Source organism: Ostrea edulis, chromosome 1, assembly GCF_947568905.1.
Source record: "Ostrea edulis chromosome 1, xbOstEdul1.1, whole genome shotgun sequence".
In the NCBI taxonomy this organism is placed as follows: Eukaryota; Metazoa; Mollusca; class Bivalvia; order Ostreida; family Ostreidae; genus Ostrea; species Ostrea edulis.
Genome location: NC_079164.1, coordinates 103,385,579 through 103,401,372, shown reverse-complemented (window position 1 = coordinate 103,401,372; position 15,794 = coordinate 103,385,579). Strand labels below are relative to the sequence as shown.

Genomic DNA, 15,794 nt, shown 5'->3' with positions numbered 1-15,794 from the left:
AATAATTTTCAGTGCATGTTACATAAATCGAAAATGGCTCTAACCACTAGAAGTGCGCGTTCATGTATTTATTAAATAAAATCTGCACTAATGGTAAGTAATAAGTATACTATATTTCGATTTTGTAGTTACTTTTGAAACGCGTAGAAATCTCCATTTAACTACAATGCTTTATGATGATTAGAATACTGTAATCCGTGTCAGATTTGAAAATAATTGAAATTACAATTGGTTCTCAATTAACCATTTGAATGAAATATCCATTAGATTGATTGAATATTGTTTAACTCCCTCGAGAATATTTCGTCCATATGGAGACGTCACCACTGCCGGTGAAGGGCTGCAAAATTTAGGCCTATGCTCGGCGCTTATGGCCATTGAACATGGAGGGATCTTTATCGTGCCACACCTGCTGTGACACGGGACCTCGGTTTTTGCAGTCTCATCCGAAGGACCGCCCCATTTACTCGGCTCTTACGACAAGAAAGGGGGTACTGAGGACCTATTCTAACCCGGATCCCCACGGGATTATCCGTAAGATATTTATGCATGTGACATAAACTTTCAAAATGGAGCATATATTCTGAACTTCGCACTCCGGAATCTTGAAGTGTTATATATAAGATAACGAGTGAACTGTCTTCGCTGTGTATATAAATAACACTGCAAAATTTGAAAATATCAACAACCAACCAATCATCAAACAAACCCGAATCAAATTTTCTCTTTTGGTCTTTGACCCAAACAAATGAAAGTTACATGTAATGTCAGGACGAGCACCTCATTGAACCAAAAATCACTTTTCTGCCAAGAGAAAATTAAAGTTCAATTATTTCCTTCCTAGTGACTTGAGCTAGTCTCAATGACCTTGACTTAATTACATGTAATTAAGAGAATAGATTGTTTGGACATGTCAAGGTCATTAAAGGCGCAGTATTATACTCTTTCCAATGCTAAGTTTTTGATGCACAGGCATTCTAAAAATCTCTTGTGTGTTGTAAACCAAACTCCTATCATTTGGACAAAATACAAGCCAAGATTGTGATCACATTGGTATCCTAAATTTATTTGAACAAAGTCGTTGTTCTTGTTAGGAAACATGAAATGTTGGCCCGGACATACCGTCGTCAGAGAGTTAACAGGACCAGACCTGACACTACAGTCGTTGGTGATCTGCGAATCAAACAGAGGTTGTGTCAAAAGAGTGTCGTATATTTCCTTCGTTGAAACATGTCTTATATGGAGAACAATTTCATACTTTTTTCTCACAGTATAATTTTATACACCGTCCATATAATTTTTCGTTCCTCGTAGATTTCTAGAGATACATACACTTTTTTCCCAGTGTCCTTGGCCTTGTTGTTGGGATTACTTTCTTAATGCGAGTCCGATTCTATTACACGAATATATATTTAATTACATGTAAACCTCATGAAGTGGTTCTTGATTAAAAAAAAAAAAAACCATTTACCAATATTTTGTTACACATAAACCTTATGCTGTGTAATCTATGTTTATGAAAACACCGATACAAAGTAACGTTTCAACTTGATATAATATAAAGAAACATAAGAAATGAATGTCTAGGGTGTTTGCATGATTAGGGGACATAAAATCCCGAATACAGTCAAACTAGACATTTGGTACTTTTAAAATAGTTTTCTGTGTAATGTCAAAATACGGAAAATAATATTATGGTGGGTTTTTTTCCCATTCAAAATGTACTGTGAATAAGTTATAGAGCACTATCAACATTCGGGCAAAACCTGCGTGCATGCGCACTCTATATGGAAGTAATAAAATAAAACTGACAAGTTATTGCATTATCCGAGCAAGTCATTTAATAAAGTGCATCCATTAAAGTTTCTCGGAGTACAAAGGTATATTAAGTATAAACAGCACTAAATTAAAAATTTCAATCACTAAAAGGTTAAAGGAAAATTCATTTATATACAATGTCTTGTATCAAAGCTAAATGAATGTATGATAATATTTAAATGGTATTGTGGAAGTTCTGAATGCTCTGAAATGCATGGAAGTTTTTGGACGTTTAAAATAGCAGAGATCTGAGAACCCTCGTTAAAGAACGGTATCAAGTAAAAGTACTGGATTGACTACCAACTTCTATTTCTAGGAAACGGTCGTCTGTACTGGATATATTACAATGTAACCTTTGGAAAATTGCCGTCAATATAGAAATTAGAAATGTTCCGAGAAAAAAAAAACCACATTGAGACTTAATGAAGTCATGTAATAATTTTGCAATTGTCAAAAAAGACACATGGAAACAAGAAATGTATTTTCTGAACACAAGTTCATACAGGGGAGGAGGTCTTTAAAATTGTAATTGTATTCTAACATTTTTATGTAGTGTTTTTGTACATGTATGATGTATCATTATAACTTATTATGATAATTTAGTTCTTAACCTTCAGTGTATTGACAAACCAAGAAAGTATCCTGCTCGGCGGATCACTCCCTATACGGAAGCGATTTCGAAACGCGATGGGAAATAGTGGAAACACCCAAATACTTATTCATTGGTGGGAACGTTGAGAAATAATCATGAAAATTATATAGATATGCGCCTTAGATAACAAAGGTACAAGTCTGAATATTTAATTTGGCATTTTTAACTATTTATTAGGTGAACAGCTCATAAGGTGGGCGAGAAGTGCACGAGCTTTTTAAATAAGAATTCTTGAAAAAAAAAATGTGTGTAGCTTGAATGGTCATTAGTCATACAAAAGATAGCCATGTAAAAAAGACTTATTACATAATTTCCAGACTGTGCACCCATCTAAGTTTAGCAATTAGCATTTCTTTCGAACTGCTGCTGCAATAGTATAGATTGAGGTATTTAGTCCTATCCAAGTCTCAATAATTAAAAAAAAATTAATAATGATAAATTGATAAAATAAAAAAAAAACTTTGAAAAAAAACCTCCAACGAAAATAAGCAATATGATTTGAAAACATCACATATCCATTTATCTTCCAATCGTTTTCAGACCTCTGTATGAGAAATATAACCCTTTATATACCAAGACTTGCGTATTTACTTTGTGGGCAGGAAGTGGGAGTTGATAGACGTAGTATGCTTCTTACCCCTACAATTTGTTAAATGTTCTTCGATCGAAGAAGCTTGATCAAAATGTTGAATAATATTTAGAGATATTCAAGAATTACGTTTTTATTCATATATATGAAGAGTTTGTATGTATTCTAGAGCTGTTCTTTGTATACTTCTTCATAAGCCTCACATTTATCATTATTTTAAATGCGTTTGAAAGCAAAGCTGGGTTTTTTTTTAATACGAATATTGTAATCAACATTAATTGCAATTCTGATTGACTTGTGCTGTATGTATTTGATAGTTCCATGTTAAACAAAATAAGACAATGCACGAGTTTTCCGATTTATTCCAAGATGTTTACCATTTCAAATGACGAGCTACATGTACTTATAAATTCTGGAGATGGGTACTTTTTAATCGGTACGGTGTACTGACATGAATGGGGTTTGCTGAGAAATATCACGTGGCAAGTGCAATAAAACTGTTTATCAGAATCTTCTTTTCACCCATATAGTAAGTTGGCAGTTAACGTGGTTCTGCGCATATCTGGTTATCTATTTGTGTTCTGTTTATCATACAATATATATTTGCGAGAGCATTGGAATACACATGCACATCATAGTAGAGGGAAAAAAATCAACAGCAATGTAGATACGGGAAACACCTTTTGACCACAAAATCTTTTAAGATACCTATGTGCCGAACCTATGAACTTATGAGAGCAAAAATAAGTTCGACCAAACAAAAATGTTGGCAACTACGGTTCCAAACTAGAGGATCAGGCGGGAATTATCAGCTGTTATGAATGAGCTCTTTGCGTAGCGGAATCCCTAAATTTGGCGCAGAAGGCATAAACTGATCACAAGAAATTACGTTAAGCAGTGCGCTGACATAATTTTACAACAATAAAATAAGGTGGGGATTTTTTTTGCAGAAAGGACAAAAAACAGGTTGTTATTCCTTCCATTTTCGTCACACAACCTCTTTCCTACTCTAGCAAGTTTGAGTAAATTTCACTACATGAACTCATTGAAGGTGGGAAAGGCAGATTAAAACTGAAATTAACCTTTAGTGTTTATCAAGGACAATCATATACAATTTTGATTTGTGAGGTTTATCCCTCTGAACAACTGCCAATTTCTTTATCGAGCAAATAAGTACAATTGTTTTGGATGGGGGCGTAAATATATTGTGATACAGCAATGTCTGCGTGTCTGGTTTGTACTTATCTCCGCCCGTCCCAGTTTTGCTATGTGCCTTCCTTTTAGATTATGACGTTCTTATTCCACGTTTTCCTAACGATGCCGATTACTACCACTACAAATACTAATTGGGCCAGTGGCGGATCCATAAGGGTGGGGTGGGGGTGGGGGGTCCGGGGATCGGCAACCCCCCCCCCCCTTTGTCAGATTATTTTGCTAAAAAAGGTCAAAATAACGCTTTTTGAGAGTCGAACCTTGCTTTGAAAACCAAAATTAATGACAGAATCCCTCCTTTCAAAAATTCCTCTATCCATCCCCGTGTACTGACACCACCATACCACACCTCAAGAATAAATTCTAGGTTAGTAATTTCATGTAAGTTATAAATTTATTTATTGTTTTGAAATATTAAAGTTATATATCATGGTGGATATATAAACACAATGGAAGCATGGGCTATTTTCTACTTTTATCGAGAAATATGAAAAATTGAAACGCCGTATAAGATTATCACTAAGAAAACATTACTAACTAATGATAAAGTTGACATCACCATAAAACAGCCATATTTTTAAAATAGCTGTTACGCATGGCTGCTCAAGAAAATCTGAAATTAAGGATAATTTCAAATACTTAGTATTGAAATGTACATGTTGTAAACATGTAAACGTAAATCACCCTCTTTCCCAAAAGTGATGCCCCTTTAAGTGAAATTAGTTATTACATACACAAAGATTATCATAGTATATAATATGGTTTGTTCATCAAACTAGCCAGGACCCTTTATTTCAAACAGTATATGGGTATTGAAGATGTTCCTTTTTTTTTATAAACTGTGTTTTTTTTCTTTCGTATTTTCATCAAAATCCCGTTTGGTGAACTTCCTGCATTTTTTGATAGAGTAACACAAGAAACCCGTACACGGATCTAACTCAATCTGAAATTGTGGGGCCCTATCATTTCACAGGGTTTCTATTGGTATTAGAATTTTTGCAAAATGCTTGGATTTTGATTTTCATGGATATTGCAGGTTTTTGAACTTGGTAAATTCTTGGATGAAAAAGTGCTCCCTTAATAATGACGATGCAGTAGACTCAGCCTATAAAATTTTTCTCCTGGGCTAAAAATAGGCTACATTGATATTTTGTATGTATATCGAGTTGGTGATATTTTAACAACCAGTCCACCCCTACATCCTCTAGATTTATAGTAAAACTGAAACACCTCATCAAATTTCTGACGGGTGTGTTAAAGATACCATTATGTGTATCATTGTTAATCTTTAAGAGAAAAAAACCCCACAGCCACTGAAAGCATTTAAAGAATAATAAAATTTTATTTTGTTCAAAATGCATATACTCGGTGAAAAAATGAAGATTTATATACACTATGATAACATACTTCGAATGTGATTACGTGCACACGTCAAGGTTAACCTAAGATACTACGGCAATTTAATACACTACACATGATATAACAATAATATTTAAAATTCTTAAAGAATAATTCACAAATGCCAAAATCGTCTTTCCAGTTCTTAGAGGACACAGTTAATTGATGGCCGAACGTTATTTCACCCCATTCCTGTCAAATATGATGGTCCAATTCATAAGTATAAAAGGAAGCTCTTGTATTGAGGTGGCAACGTGTCACTGCCCCCTTTCGAGGTTTTGGTGTAAGCTATCTTCATCCTATTTGTCAACGCATGTAACATTTTCTGACCTTGAGTACATTTTCATCATTCGACTGAAGCCAGTTTTATTGGATTATCGGAGTTGAAACATCCACCAATTGCAATAGACCTTTTTTTTTTTTGCTACTGGATTCTAAATCTACCATGACGTCAACAGAGGGTATTTTCAAAACAAACATATAACCCCTTTCTCATGTAACTCTGCAACTAATCGAGCAGAAAATGTAGCATTGAAGAATTTTTCATATTTGTAAATGCTTTTTCTGCACAAGAATCCAAGGAAAGACCCAGCCATCACCTTAAGATATAGATGGGTTGTTATAGAGTGAAGCCAGAATCAGTGTGCATATTTTGTTAGTGCCATCATATAGAAAACAATCATTATGATTACAATTAATGCTTTCAGTGACCTAGCTGGTGCTAGGTACAGCACCGGATTAACCTCGTGCCATCCTGGATTTACCCAAAGTTTATTTTCCTAGTTCTTTTTTCGTCGGTGCTGGGGTGCAGTGAAGTCATAAGATGCTTTATTTTTGGATGGACCTGAAAGATGGAAGTAAACGAAACCTTTCAGTTTAAACAGGTGTCTACATCGCGTTTTCTTCTCGCCTACTCCGTTTTCAGTACAACCAAGTGAACGAGTTACGGCAATGAACCATTATTTTTGACGGAACCACGCCGAACTATCATTTTTCCAGATGCAATGTCATTTTGGTGGTAGGTGCAAAAATGTCTGGCATTTATGCTTCTTACATGGTTCTGTAATCCGAAAGAAATTACAATAAAAACTGTTTACCTGTGCCGATCATTCTTCTTCTTTTTTAACATTGTGTCTCAAAAAGTGTTTCAAGGAATTAAACCCATTTTGTGAGGAGAAATAAACCCATTGTTATCTATAATGTTAGTTCAACAACCTTAGTAAAGAAACAAAAACCCCTAAATGAATCTAGTTTACCTTTCTCAACTCTTAGTATTTTACACCACAGGAAGAATGTTGTAGTTTTGGTTTCTGTTCATCCTAGATCTAGTACCAGACTGACGCAGTAGGCTAAATGATGTGATAAATTTAATAATGTGTCCACAACAACGCCCGTGACAGTTTGGCAGACTGAATGAAAAGAAACTACAGCGGACATTACGATAGAAAAACTGCCCCCGAGTCATGACACAAAGTTTGTAGATAGGTCATTGAGTGCAACAGTCGACGTTAACCTTGTAAATTGTATATGAAATGTACAGATTGAGTAGGAAGAAATGCATCAAAGTAATGGTACTGAAAATAATTTTTATAGATCAATAACGTCTGCTTTAAAACCAATTAAAAAGTAATTTTATTCTCCAGTGGTCTTTGCAGAAATCGATAATGTGACAAAAACGCTCTTTTTGTTGACAGAAGAACAGAATGTCGTAAGACACTTATGATGCTATCAGTGCACTTCTTCACCTCAGACTCTAGAGCATTTGGTCGCCAAAGGAATGATTGAAATATTTATGCTGTAGAATATGATATTTAATTATCCCTGGAAACAATCAGTGGATACAAATCGCTCCCAAGATATTCATGCACTCTGCAACCCCAGGGTCGTAAATTTCAGTTTGGTGTAATTTGCTAAAATTATTTATATTATGGGTTTTCCCATGTATTCCCAAAATTCCTTGAGTTTAGATTTGCAATTTGCAGGGTAAAAATACATATAAGGAATGAAAATAATCGAAATGAAACGAGAAAGAATTACAGAGAGCATGGGAAACCCCTGAACGAGTGCAATGCGTACAATACTCGCAACACGGACAAATTGGCTGCCAGTATTTTACAGCTGACGAAGTCAATACAAAATATGATTTTGAAATGATACTAAGTGAAATTCCCAGAAATTCAAATTTGTCTGATTACATTCACAAATTTTAAATGAATATAAAATTTATGCTTCACATTCAATTAAACAAGTGTGAAATTTTTAAATGCCTAAAAAAGTTATGTTATCTATCAAGCCACGCAAAAATTTATTTGGTTATTTTTTCCATCGCATTGAAATATTCACTCATTATATAATGCTTCTTCAAAATAGCAAATGTGCAATATTAAGGGTATACTTTTCAACGACGTTAATCGCTAAATAATCTACAAATTTATTAATAGGTAGCAAACTGACAGGAACAAGCGGGTAGTGCCACATGAATGAAATTTGGCAAGTGAAGAGAAAATCGGAGTTAAGTCTATTCATCAATCATTCGATGAAAACACAAAACAAACTGAGAAGGTGGATTTCTGCTCGCATCAATGCATATGAACCGTCCAATCACATTTGCCCTAGCTGACAAAAATGTCTTTCTAGCCAATCGCCGCACGGCACTGACATTCCATACAAGGCTTTTTCGGCCTGTTTACCCTTTAGGCCCTGCCCCTTTGCCGACTTATGAATGAGTGAAAACAGCGCTCGTACGCTATAAATAGACGCCATCGGTGTCTTTGCGTGCAGTGTATGTGTCGATGAATAGCATGCCGGAGTAAAAACTTTGTGGTGTATTACAAGTGTAATCAGACAGAATCATTCCCTTTCTGTGTGGATTTTTTAAGCACAGGTAAGATAAGCAGGTGTGATTTACATTACACTGTGCATGTTTCATTTATATCGTGGCATAATACAAAATCGTTTTCCCCGTTTATATGTACAATATTATATATATTACACTTTCAATGCAAAAAAAAAAAAAAAAAAAAAAAAATGAAGTCAGCAATTAGTTTCCAAACCATTTCGTGACAGCCCTTCCTTGATGCCCAGCAATTAAAACAACAACCAAGGGGAAAACACACCCCTAAAAAATCTTCTCTTCTATAATGGACATGTATTTGGTATATAAATTCTGCAGGATATTTTAGCAAAAAATTTCATCGCCCTTCAACTTAAACGTAGAAACAAAATAACAGGTCGCATAATTTTACGGTATATTTATATTATGCTTAAAAGTTATTGTTTCCAGATAGGCAAATCGCCACCGGTCCCCTTATCAAAATTATAAGTAAAAGTTATAAGAAAGCGTTATGAAAACACGTAATTAAAGGAATAAAAGTGAAAAATGCGTCGTTTGAGAAATATAAAAGGTGTCATTTATTGACGGTGAATTTTACCATTCCATTTCAATGTAAGACGCATTGTTTTTTTTTTTTAACCATTTTGTTTCATTGCAGAACATAATCTACTTCAAAATAGGTCGCATTGTAGAATGAGCAGTTTTTTACCATTCTAAATTTGCGATCGTTCATAAGGAAGGAATGCTAAGTACACGATTTTTCTCTTTCAGCAGTGATAGAAATTTCTAAAAAAAAAAAAAAAAAAAAAAAAAAAAAGAGGTGCATGAAAGAACTCCAAATCCCCCTTTTCCCGTTTAGAATATAAAACGTTTAGAGAATTTCAATAAAACTAAGTTTATATCACCGTATACCACAGAGTTCTCATTCAAATTCTAACTTTTAGTTTTAAAAAAATTTGAAGCATTAGTAATGATATAAAACGTCACATACTTGTATCCGCCGACTGTCAGTTATTGGCTCCTCAGAAGATAAACCGAATCAAGATAGATTGCGGTTTAACTGGGTGTATTCAGACAATAGTTTAAGTTTGATTTGTTATTATCGAGAATACAATTCACTAAATATTTGATAACTCTACCGAGGCATTAGAATTCAAGTGTTTTAATGAAGAATTTCCCCCCGATTATTTTACCAGCATTGAAATCCATCCATCTTTAATGTTCATAAACAATTAGATCTACTTTAAACTTAGTTTTTAAATATTGTGGTCGCAATGTAGACCGGTAATAATCGTTTTTACCTTTACCTGCTTATTGTAAACGCTCCGTGCGGAAGCACTGGGGCTATATAAAGAATTTCACTGACACGGTGTGGCATACAGCTCTTTGCAGCCAGCGAGAGAAGAGCTCCGCTGGTGTTTGGAAGAATAATACATCAATGAAATGTGATTAATTGGAAGTCAAATTCACCACTGCTAATTTTATTTCATTGCAGAATATTTCTCTTGGATTTGTGTGGATTTAAAATCGTAAATTTCGTCCGTGGAAGCATAAAAGAACAGATTGTATTGACCATGTCAGAACGCACAGTACAGAGACTTTTTTCGAGGAGTTTTGCAGCGAAGAAACTTCTTCAAAATCAGAAAAGGAACTGTTTTACAGACGTATCGCAAAAATCAATGTCGGGAGTTAGACTTATTGCTGAAGCTGTTGCCGATAGAACAGACATTGCGGATATATCCCAAAGTGATACGAAACTGAAAACAATTGATGATTTACCTGGGCCCCGGGGTTACCCGGTTGTTGGGACAGCTCCGGAATATTTCAGGAAAGCCAACAGAGGACAAATGCATGAAGTGCAGGTAAGCGAAAAAAATCTTTTGTGTATTTTGTACCGTCTTCCTTAGCAACTTTGCATTCTGGTATTTCTGTCGTTCTTAACCTAAAACAAATATTATGGAAGTCTCCTGTTGGCTGTAAAATATATGCCTAGAATTTAGTCTCTAAAATTCCATTCATATATTTTTGAAAAAAAGAGAGTAATGAATGGAATTTTGGGATATAGGTGATTATCTCCGATAATTCAATTGAAGCCCAGTCGTGTCGAGGTGAGCCTCGGATCATTGCACCCCTTGACGCCAAGATAGGGTCTTGTCATGTTATAGAAAATTTACGTCGGATTGACTTAACTGATGGTGCTGTCTGCTGAACTCAGAGAAAAAAGTATAACAGTACATACATGCATATACTGAAGACCTCTTTACATATAGTATAAAGAAGAGAGAAAAATAATGTGTCGTCACGCTGCTTAGATGTAGACCAGAAAACATTCTTAGCGATTTTCAACTTTTTTAGTGGATTATTTGTTTACTGCTTTTTAATGGATTATTTGTTTATTAAATGACATGAGATTTATACAGTGTTACCTACATCTCCACTCGAGACCATCCATAATCGGTGGCAGGACGTTAACTTTTATGTATGTCCACAAACAGTTTTTACCCGTTTATGTATCTGAGCAAACACCTTGTCAGAAACTAAAGGACATTAGGAAAACCGTCCGTGGTTTTTTTTTTGGTACACACTCAAGTATATATTCAATATTTACTCATTGACCCCAGGCATGCTTACCCCCAGTGTACGTGCACCGAGCGGTGTATCTATGTCAATGCAATATTTTAAAAGGATAGTGAAGGTATTGTGAACGTTGTACAAGAATGTCATTGATTACCGTGTGATTAAAGTGCATTTCTATTTACTGAAACTTATCATGTCTTGAAACTGAAGAATTTGATTTTGCTAGCATACGTCAGACGATATGGAAATATTAGCTACAAAAATACACCATTCTGCCAGAAATAATCTTTTCCTTAAACCCGTCAATCGACTTAATATGCTAATTTGTGCCATAAAGAATGTTTGTCGAAAGATGATCGTGTATTTGGCTGCTTGACTATCGATAAGCAGAACTCGAAAAGAAGTTATTTTTTATTATTTTTATTAAAAACACAAATCTTAGCTCCCCTAAGTTTATATAAAAACTTTTGTCAATTGTACATTCTAGAAATAGAGAAATTTTCTGTACAAAGCAGATGATCTGAAAGATTTTGCAGTTAGGAAGAAATTTACCATACGATGCTTTTTGTCACATTCTAACTTCAAGTTGTATAAATTACAGAGACGATTTCACCGAAAATACGGAAGCATGTTCAAAGAAAAACTGGGACCTGTTACAAATGTGTCAATTGCCGATCCAGATATTGTAGAAGAACTCGTTCGGAAAGAGGGAAAATATCCACTTCGACCTCCCTACGAGTCATGGGTTCTTTATAGGAAATTCCGTAATCAGAAATATGCTGGTGTGATGTCCTCGTAAGTTTTCACACGTCTTTTACATAAAATGGTAATATGAATTCTCTCTGGTTTGTACATGTATCGTGTAAATTTCATATTTTTAAAAACTTCACGTTCTTTCGGTAGTGTTGGACCAGAGTGGCATAAGATGCGCCAGTCAACAGCAAAGCACACTTTGAGACCCAAAACAGTCGCAGAATATACTGGAATCCTGAACGGAGTTTCTGATCTTTTCGTAAACCGATTAAGATTTCTCAGAAACAACGAAGGATCTGTTGCACAACTTAGCTCAGAGCTCAGTAAATGGGCGTTAGAATGTAAGTGGCTGATTTTATATATATATATATGGGGATTTGGCTTGTTTTTGGCCTTTATTTGTAAGATATATCCAAAACTGTAAACATGTATATATCGTTATTTTATTCTTTTTGCAGGTGGCACGGGAATCATTTTGGAAAAGAATGTGGGTTGCCTGGAAAACGAAATTGAGCCAAGAATAGCCGATTTTATCGAAGCTGTAGGAAATATGTTCTTGACGGGTCATGAATTGATGGTTTTCCCAGAAGTTCACAAAAAACTCAACACCAAACCATGGAGAGTTCACGTACAAGCATGGGATACCATTTTCTCAGTTGGTAAGTACTGCACCATATGGTCTGCGACGTTCATACACAAATTTCTGATCTGTATGGAAGAATATATATCTATAATACCTTTCATTATATTTTAGCTACGGAATTAATCGAAAACAGAATTACTGAAATTCAAAATTCCCTCCAGAGCGGAGAACTTGAAAAAGAAACCACCACAGGTGTCTTGCGGCACTTGATATCGCACACAAAGTTGAACATAGACGAGATTTATGTCAATGCCACAGAACTGCTTCTAGGTGGAGTCGATACGGTACGTTTTCGAATCGAATAAAAACATGAATAAATGTAAAAAAAAAAAAAAAAAAAAAAAAAGTGATAGAGCAATTCGCTGCGATGAAAAGTTATTTCACACGACAAAGCAACCTAATTAAAGTTTCACTTGAATGGCACTGACCAGAATTTTATGACTACATAAATAGATCAATCTGATGAATATTGGGTGGTCTTGTGGCTGACCTTTTTGAGTTATAGTTCTTAGTTTAACGGTATTGAAATACAACTGGGGGACTTGTTCAGCAAAATTAAACAGGCACGCATGTATGTACGATGCTGTGGTCACGGGAGACCGCAGCCGGTCGCCGAAGCTTTTAAGCATGAGAGGGTACTTTTTAATCAGATGACATCTTGTTAATTCTTTTTATATAAGGTAACAATGCGGAAAAGATGACTGACAGTTTAACAATGATTATCGGGTGATTGCGGGAAAATTTATCTACCAGTTAACCCAATACTTAGGGAACTCTGGTGTAAACTGATACTGTCATTAGCAATTCAAGTGCTTAAACAGTCATTCGATAACATTTTATATGACCACATGGACGTAGTTTTCATTCTGTATTTTCTAACGAACTTCATTAATTGTATTCCATATCAAGAGACCCACAAATTTTATGCATATCAGATGACCTATACATCGCAGTGTTCTGCGCTTTAATAGCAATAATCATTTTGGGTGTAAGCTAGAGCTTAATCTTTCTTTTAACAGTCTTCAAATGCACTTGGGTTTGCCATGTACCTTCTTGCAAAAAATCCAAATGCCCAGGAGAGATTACATCAGGAGGTCGATACAGTGTGTAATGGAAACCCTTGCACCTCCGAAAACCTCCAGAACATGCCATATTTAAAGGCAGTTCTGAAAGAAAGCTTAAGGTAAATTTCATATTTTGAATAATGATAATGATTTTTATGGAAGATTCAACGTGAGTAGTTTTGTAACAATCTTTTGTTTTTCCAGAATGTATCCTATCATACCAATCAATGCGAGAGTCATGCAAGAAGACACTGTTTTAAATGGTCACGTCATACCCAAAAATGTAAGTTATAAAAGTCACTGTATAGGCATTTTACACCTCTGGTGTGTCCAGGGGTCCGTGTTTGCCCAACTCTATATTTTGTATTGCTTATAGGAGGTATAGGATTGATTACTGTTCGTTATCTTCACCTTTCATTGATATTACTAGGAACTCGGCTTTAAATATTGAAAATTTTATTCACAGACTTGTGTCTTACTGAATGGATATACTATGGGCTATAATGAAAAATATTTTCCTGAGCCTGAACAATTTCGACCAGAACGATGGCTGCGAAGTTCTGAAAATGAGAGGCACCCTTTTGCCATGCTGCCATTTGGATTCGGTTCCAGAATGTGTGCTGGTAAGGTTGATTGTTGCCATCTTCCGGAAACATTTAACGAAAAAGAGATATAATACCGTATTTGAATAATTTTCATATTTTCATTGACTTAAATTTACAGGCAGAAGAATTGCAGAGCAACAGATATTTACCACTTTAATAAAAGTAAGTGAACTGTATTTATTCTGTGAAATCGTTAACGAGATGATACAAAAAAATAGACATGATTTGAAGAATGCAAAATGTTAAAGGTGTGTTACCGTTCATTTTAGACGATACAAAGCTTTTGGATGGAATCTGACGGGGATGTTGAAACAACTGTACGGACTGTTATAACCCCTAAACATCGAGAAATTCCCATTCAGTTCATTGACCGATAAGGAGAGAAGGCTCAGGGACTCGGGAAAACCACATCTAACAAACCTTGTTCCGACAACAAGAGGAAACTTTCGAAATCCAGAACAACATGTTCCCGTACAGAGTGACTTATTCTCTTCCTTTACCCCTGAAGTGACAGTTCTACCTTACATGGCTATATCGCATACACGTGTTTGCCAGAGAGACCAGTGTTTGAACTTGTCAGATTGTACATAACCTCTCGTGTACAGATGCCATGGGTGCTTCTCACGTTCGTGATAGACTCGGAACAGACGGGTATTGATATGTTCACTATCATGTTTCATGTGATTCTTATTGGCTTTTTATACAATGCAAGTTTCATTTAATATCTTTCACTACTTATCGTTGCATTTACATATTACGATACTGTGTCATTCACTTGCATTGCAAGTAATCTTTCATTTATTTATTTGACGAATCTCTTCAAACGAGTTTTAAGGTCCTTTGTAACGTTTGATTTAAAGAAACAAATCCACGATACGAAACGTAAGGCATCATCCCTTTGTCAGAAAGATATTGTCATCTCTTAACGTTATACGGATGACTCTGATCAAATTCGTTTGAAGGGATAATAATACGATTTCAAGGTGCAATATTTATTTGTCATGAAGATAGCTTTTATTTGATGAATTGTAAGACATTCTAATCATACGTCGCTCTTTGACATGTACAGTGAAAAATTTCATCAATGTTAATGATATGTGCACACCTGGGACTAGTGACCTTAAGGGTCTTGAAATGTGCGACACTTTAAGTTACTTTGTAAAGTACGTTCACGCGCTGTCATGTTGGACTTGAGATATGTCTTATCCCTTCTTGGGTGTTGTTTCGACGAATTTTATTGAATTGATTAGAACTGTTTTTAACTGAATGTAATTCGACATGCATAATAATTTATGGAAAGCAATTTATACCTCAATTCTATACGACACATCTTTTGTTAGTTGTGTAAAATGAAATAAATAAAAAATCAAGTGAAAACGTCTCTTTTTATCTTTCCACGTGCAAAGTCACGAAAAATAAGACGAGTTTTGATAATAACATTCATTAAAACTCATTTATTCTCAGGTGTATGTAGTCTATCTAAAAGCTAGAGATAGATAGAGATTACAATAGCAATTCATAATAGCAATATCTGTGTTAAAGACCGCTGCATCAATTACATGTAGAGGGGGACATAATATGAACATGGCGACTCCCAAGACAAAATCGTAGGCAACCTCGTTATGACAATGTCATAGGTCGTGATATCCA

The 15,794-nt window shown here is 35.1% G+C and overlaps 1 protein-coding gene across 2 annotated transcripts; it reads left to right on the top strand.

Moving 5' to 3' along the window:
* Nucleotides 1-3,301: 3,301 nt before the first annotated feature.
* On the top strand, nt 3,302-15,521 carry LOC125650244 (1,25-dihydroxyvitamin D(3) 24-hydroxylase, mitochondrial-like). Of its 2 annotated transcripts, XM_056141971.1 has the most exons (11): nt 8,413-8,553; nt 9,998-10,364; nt 11,681-11,874; nt 11,983-12,173; nt 12,291-12,491; nt 12,587-12,759; nt 13,495-13,658; nt 13,744-13,822; nt 14,006-14,162; nt 14,263-14,306; nt 14,414-15,521. In XM_056141971.1, the coding sequence occupies exons 2-11, from the start codon at nt 10,077-10,079 to the stop codon at nt 14,519-14,521; spliced, it is 1,599 nt and encodes a 532-aa protein (XP_055997946.1). In that variant the 5' UTR covers nt 8,413-8,553; nt 9,998-10,076; the 3' UTR covers nt 14,522-15,521. The 2 variants fall into 2 exon arrangements, with proteins under 2 accessions (XP_048734358.2, XP_055997946.1); XM_048878401.2 differs by having other exon boundaries at nt 3,302-10,364.
* The last annotated feature ends 273 nt before the right edge of the window (nt 15,522-15,794 follow it).

What these genes read in the sequence shown, in the direction of transcription:
- LOC125650244 (XM_048878401.2), top strand. Translation starts at nt 10,077, where the DNA reads ATGTCAGAACGCACAGTACAGAGACTTTTTTCGAGGAGTTTTGCAGCG. An exon ending in TATGCTGGTGTGATGTCCTC is followed by an intron (nt 11,875 to 11,982) that starts GTAAGTTTTCAC and finishes TTCTTTCGGTAG; the next exon opens with TGTTGGACCAGAGTGGCATA. An exon ending in CAGTAAATGGGCGTTAGAAT is followed by an intron (nt 12,174 to 12,290) that starts GTAAGTGGCTGA and finishes TTCTTTTTGCAG; the next exon opens with GTGGCACGGGAATCATTTTG.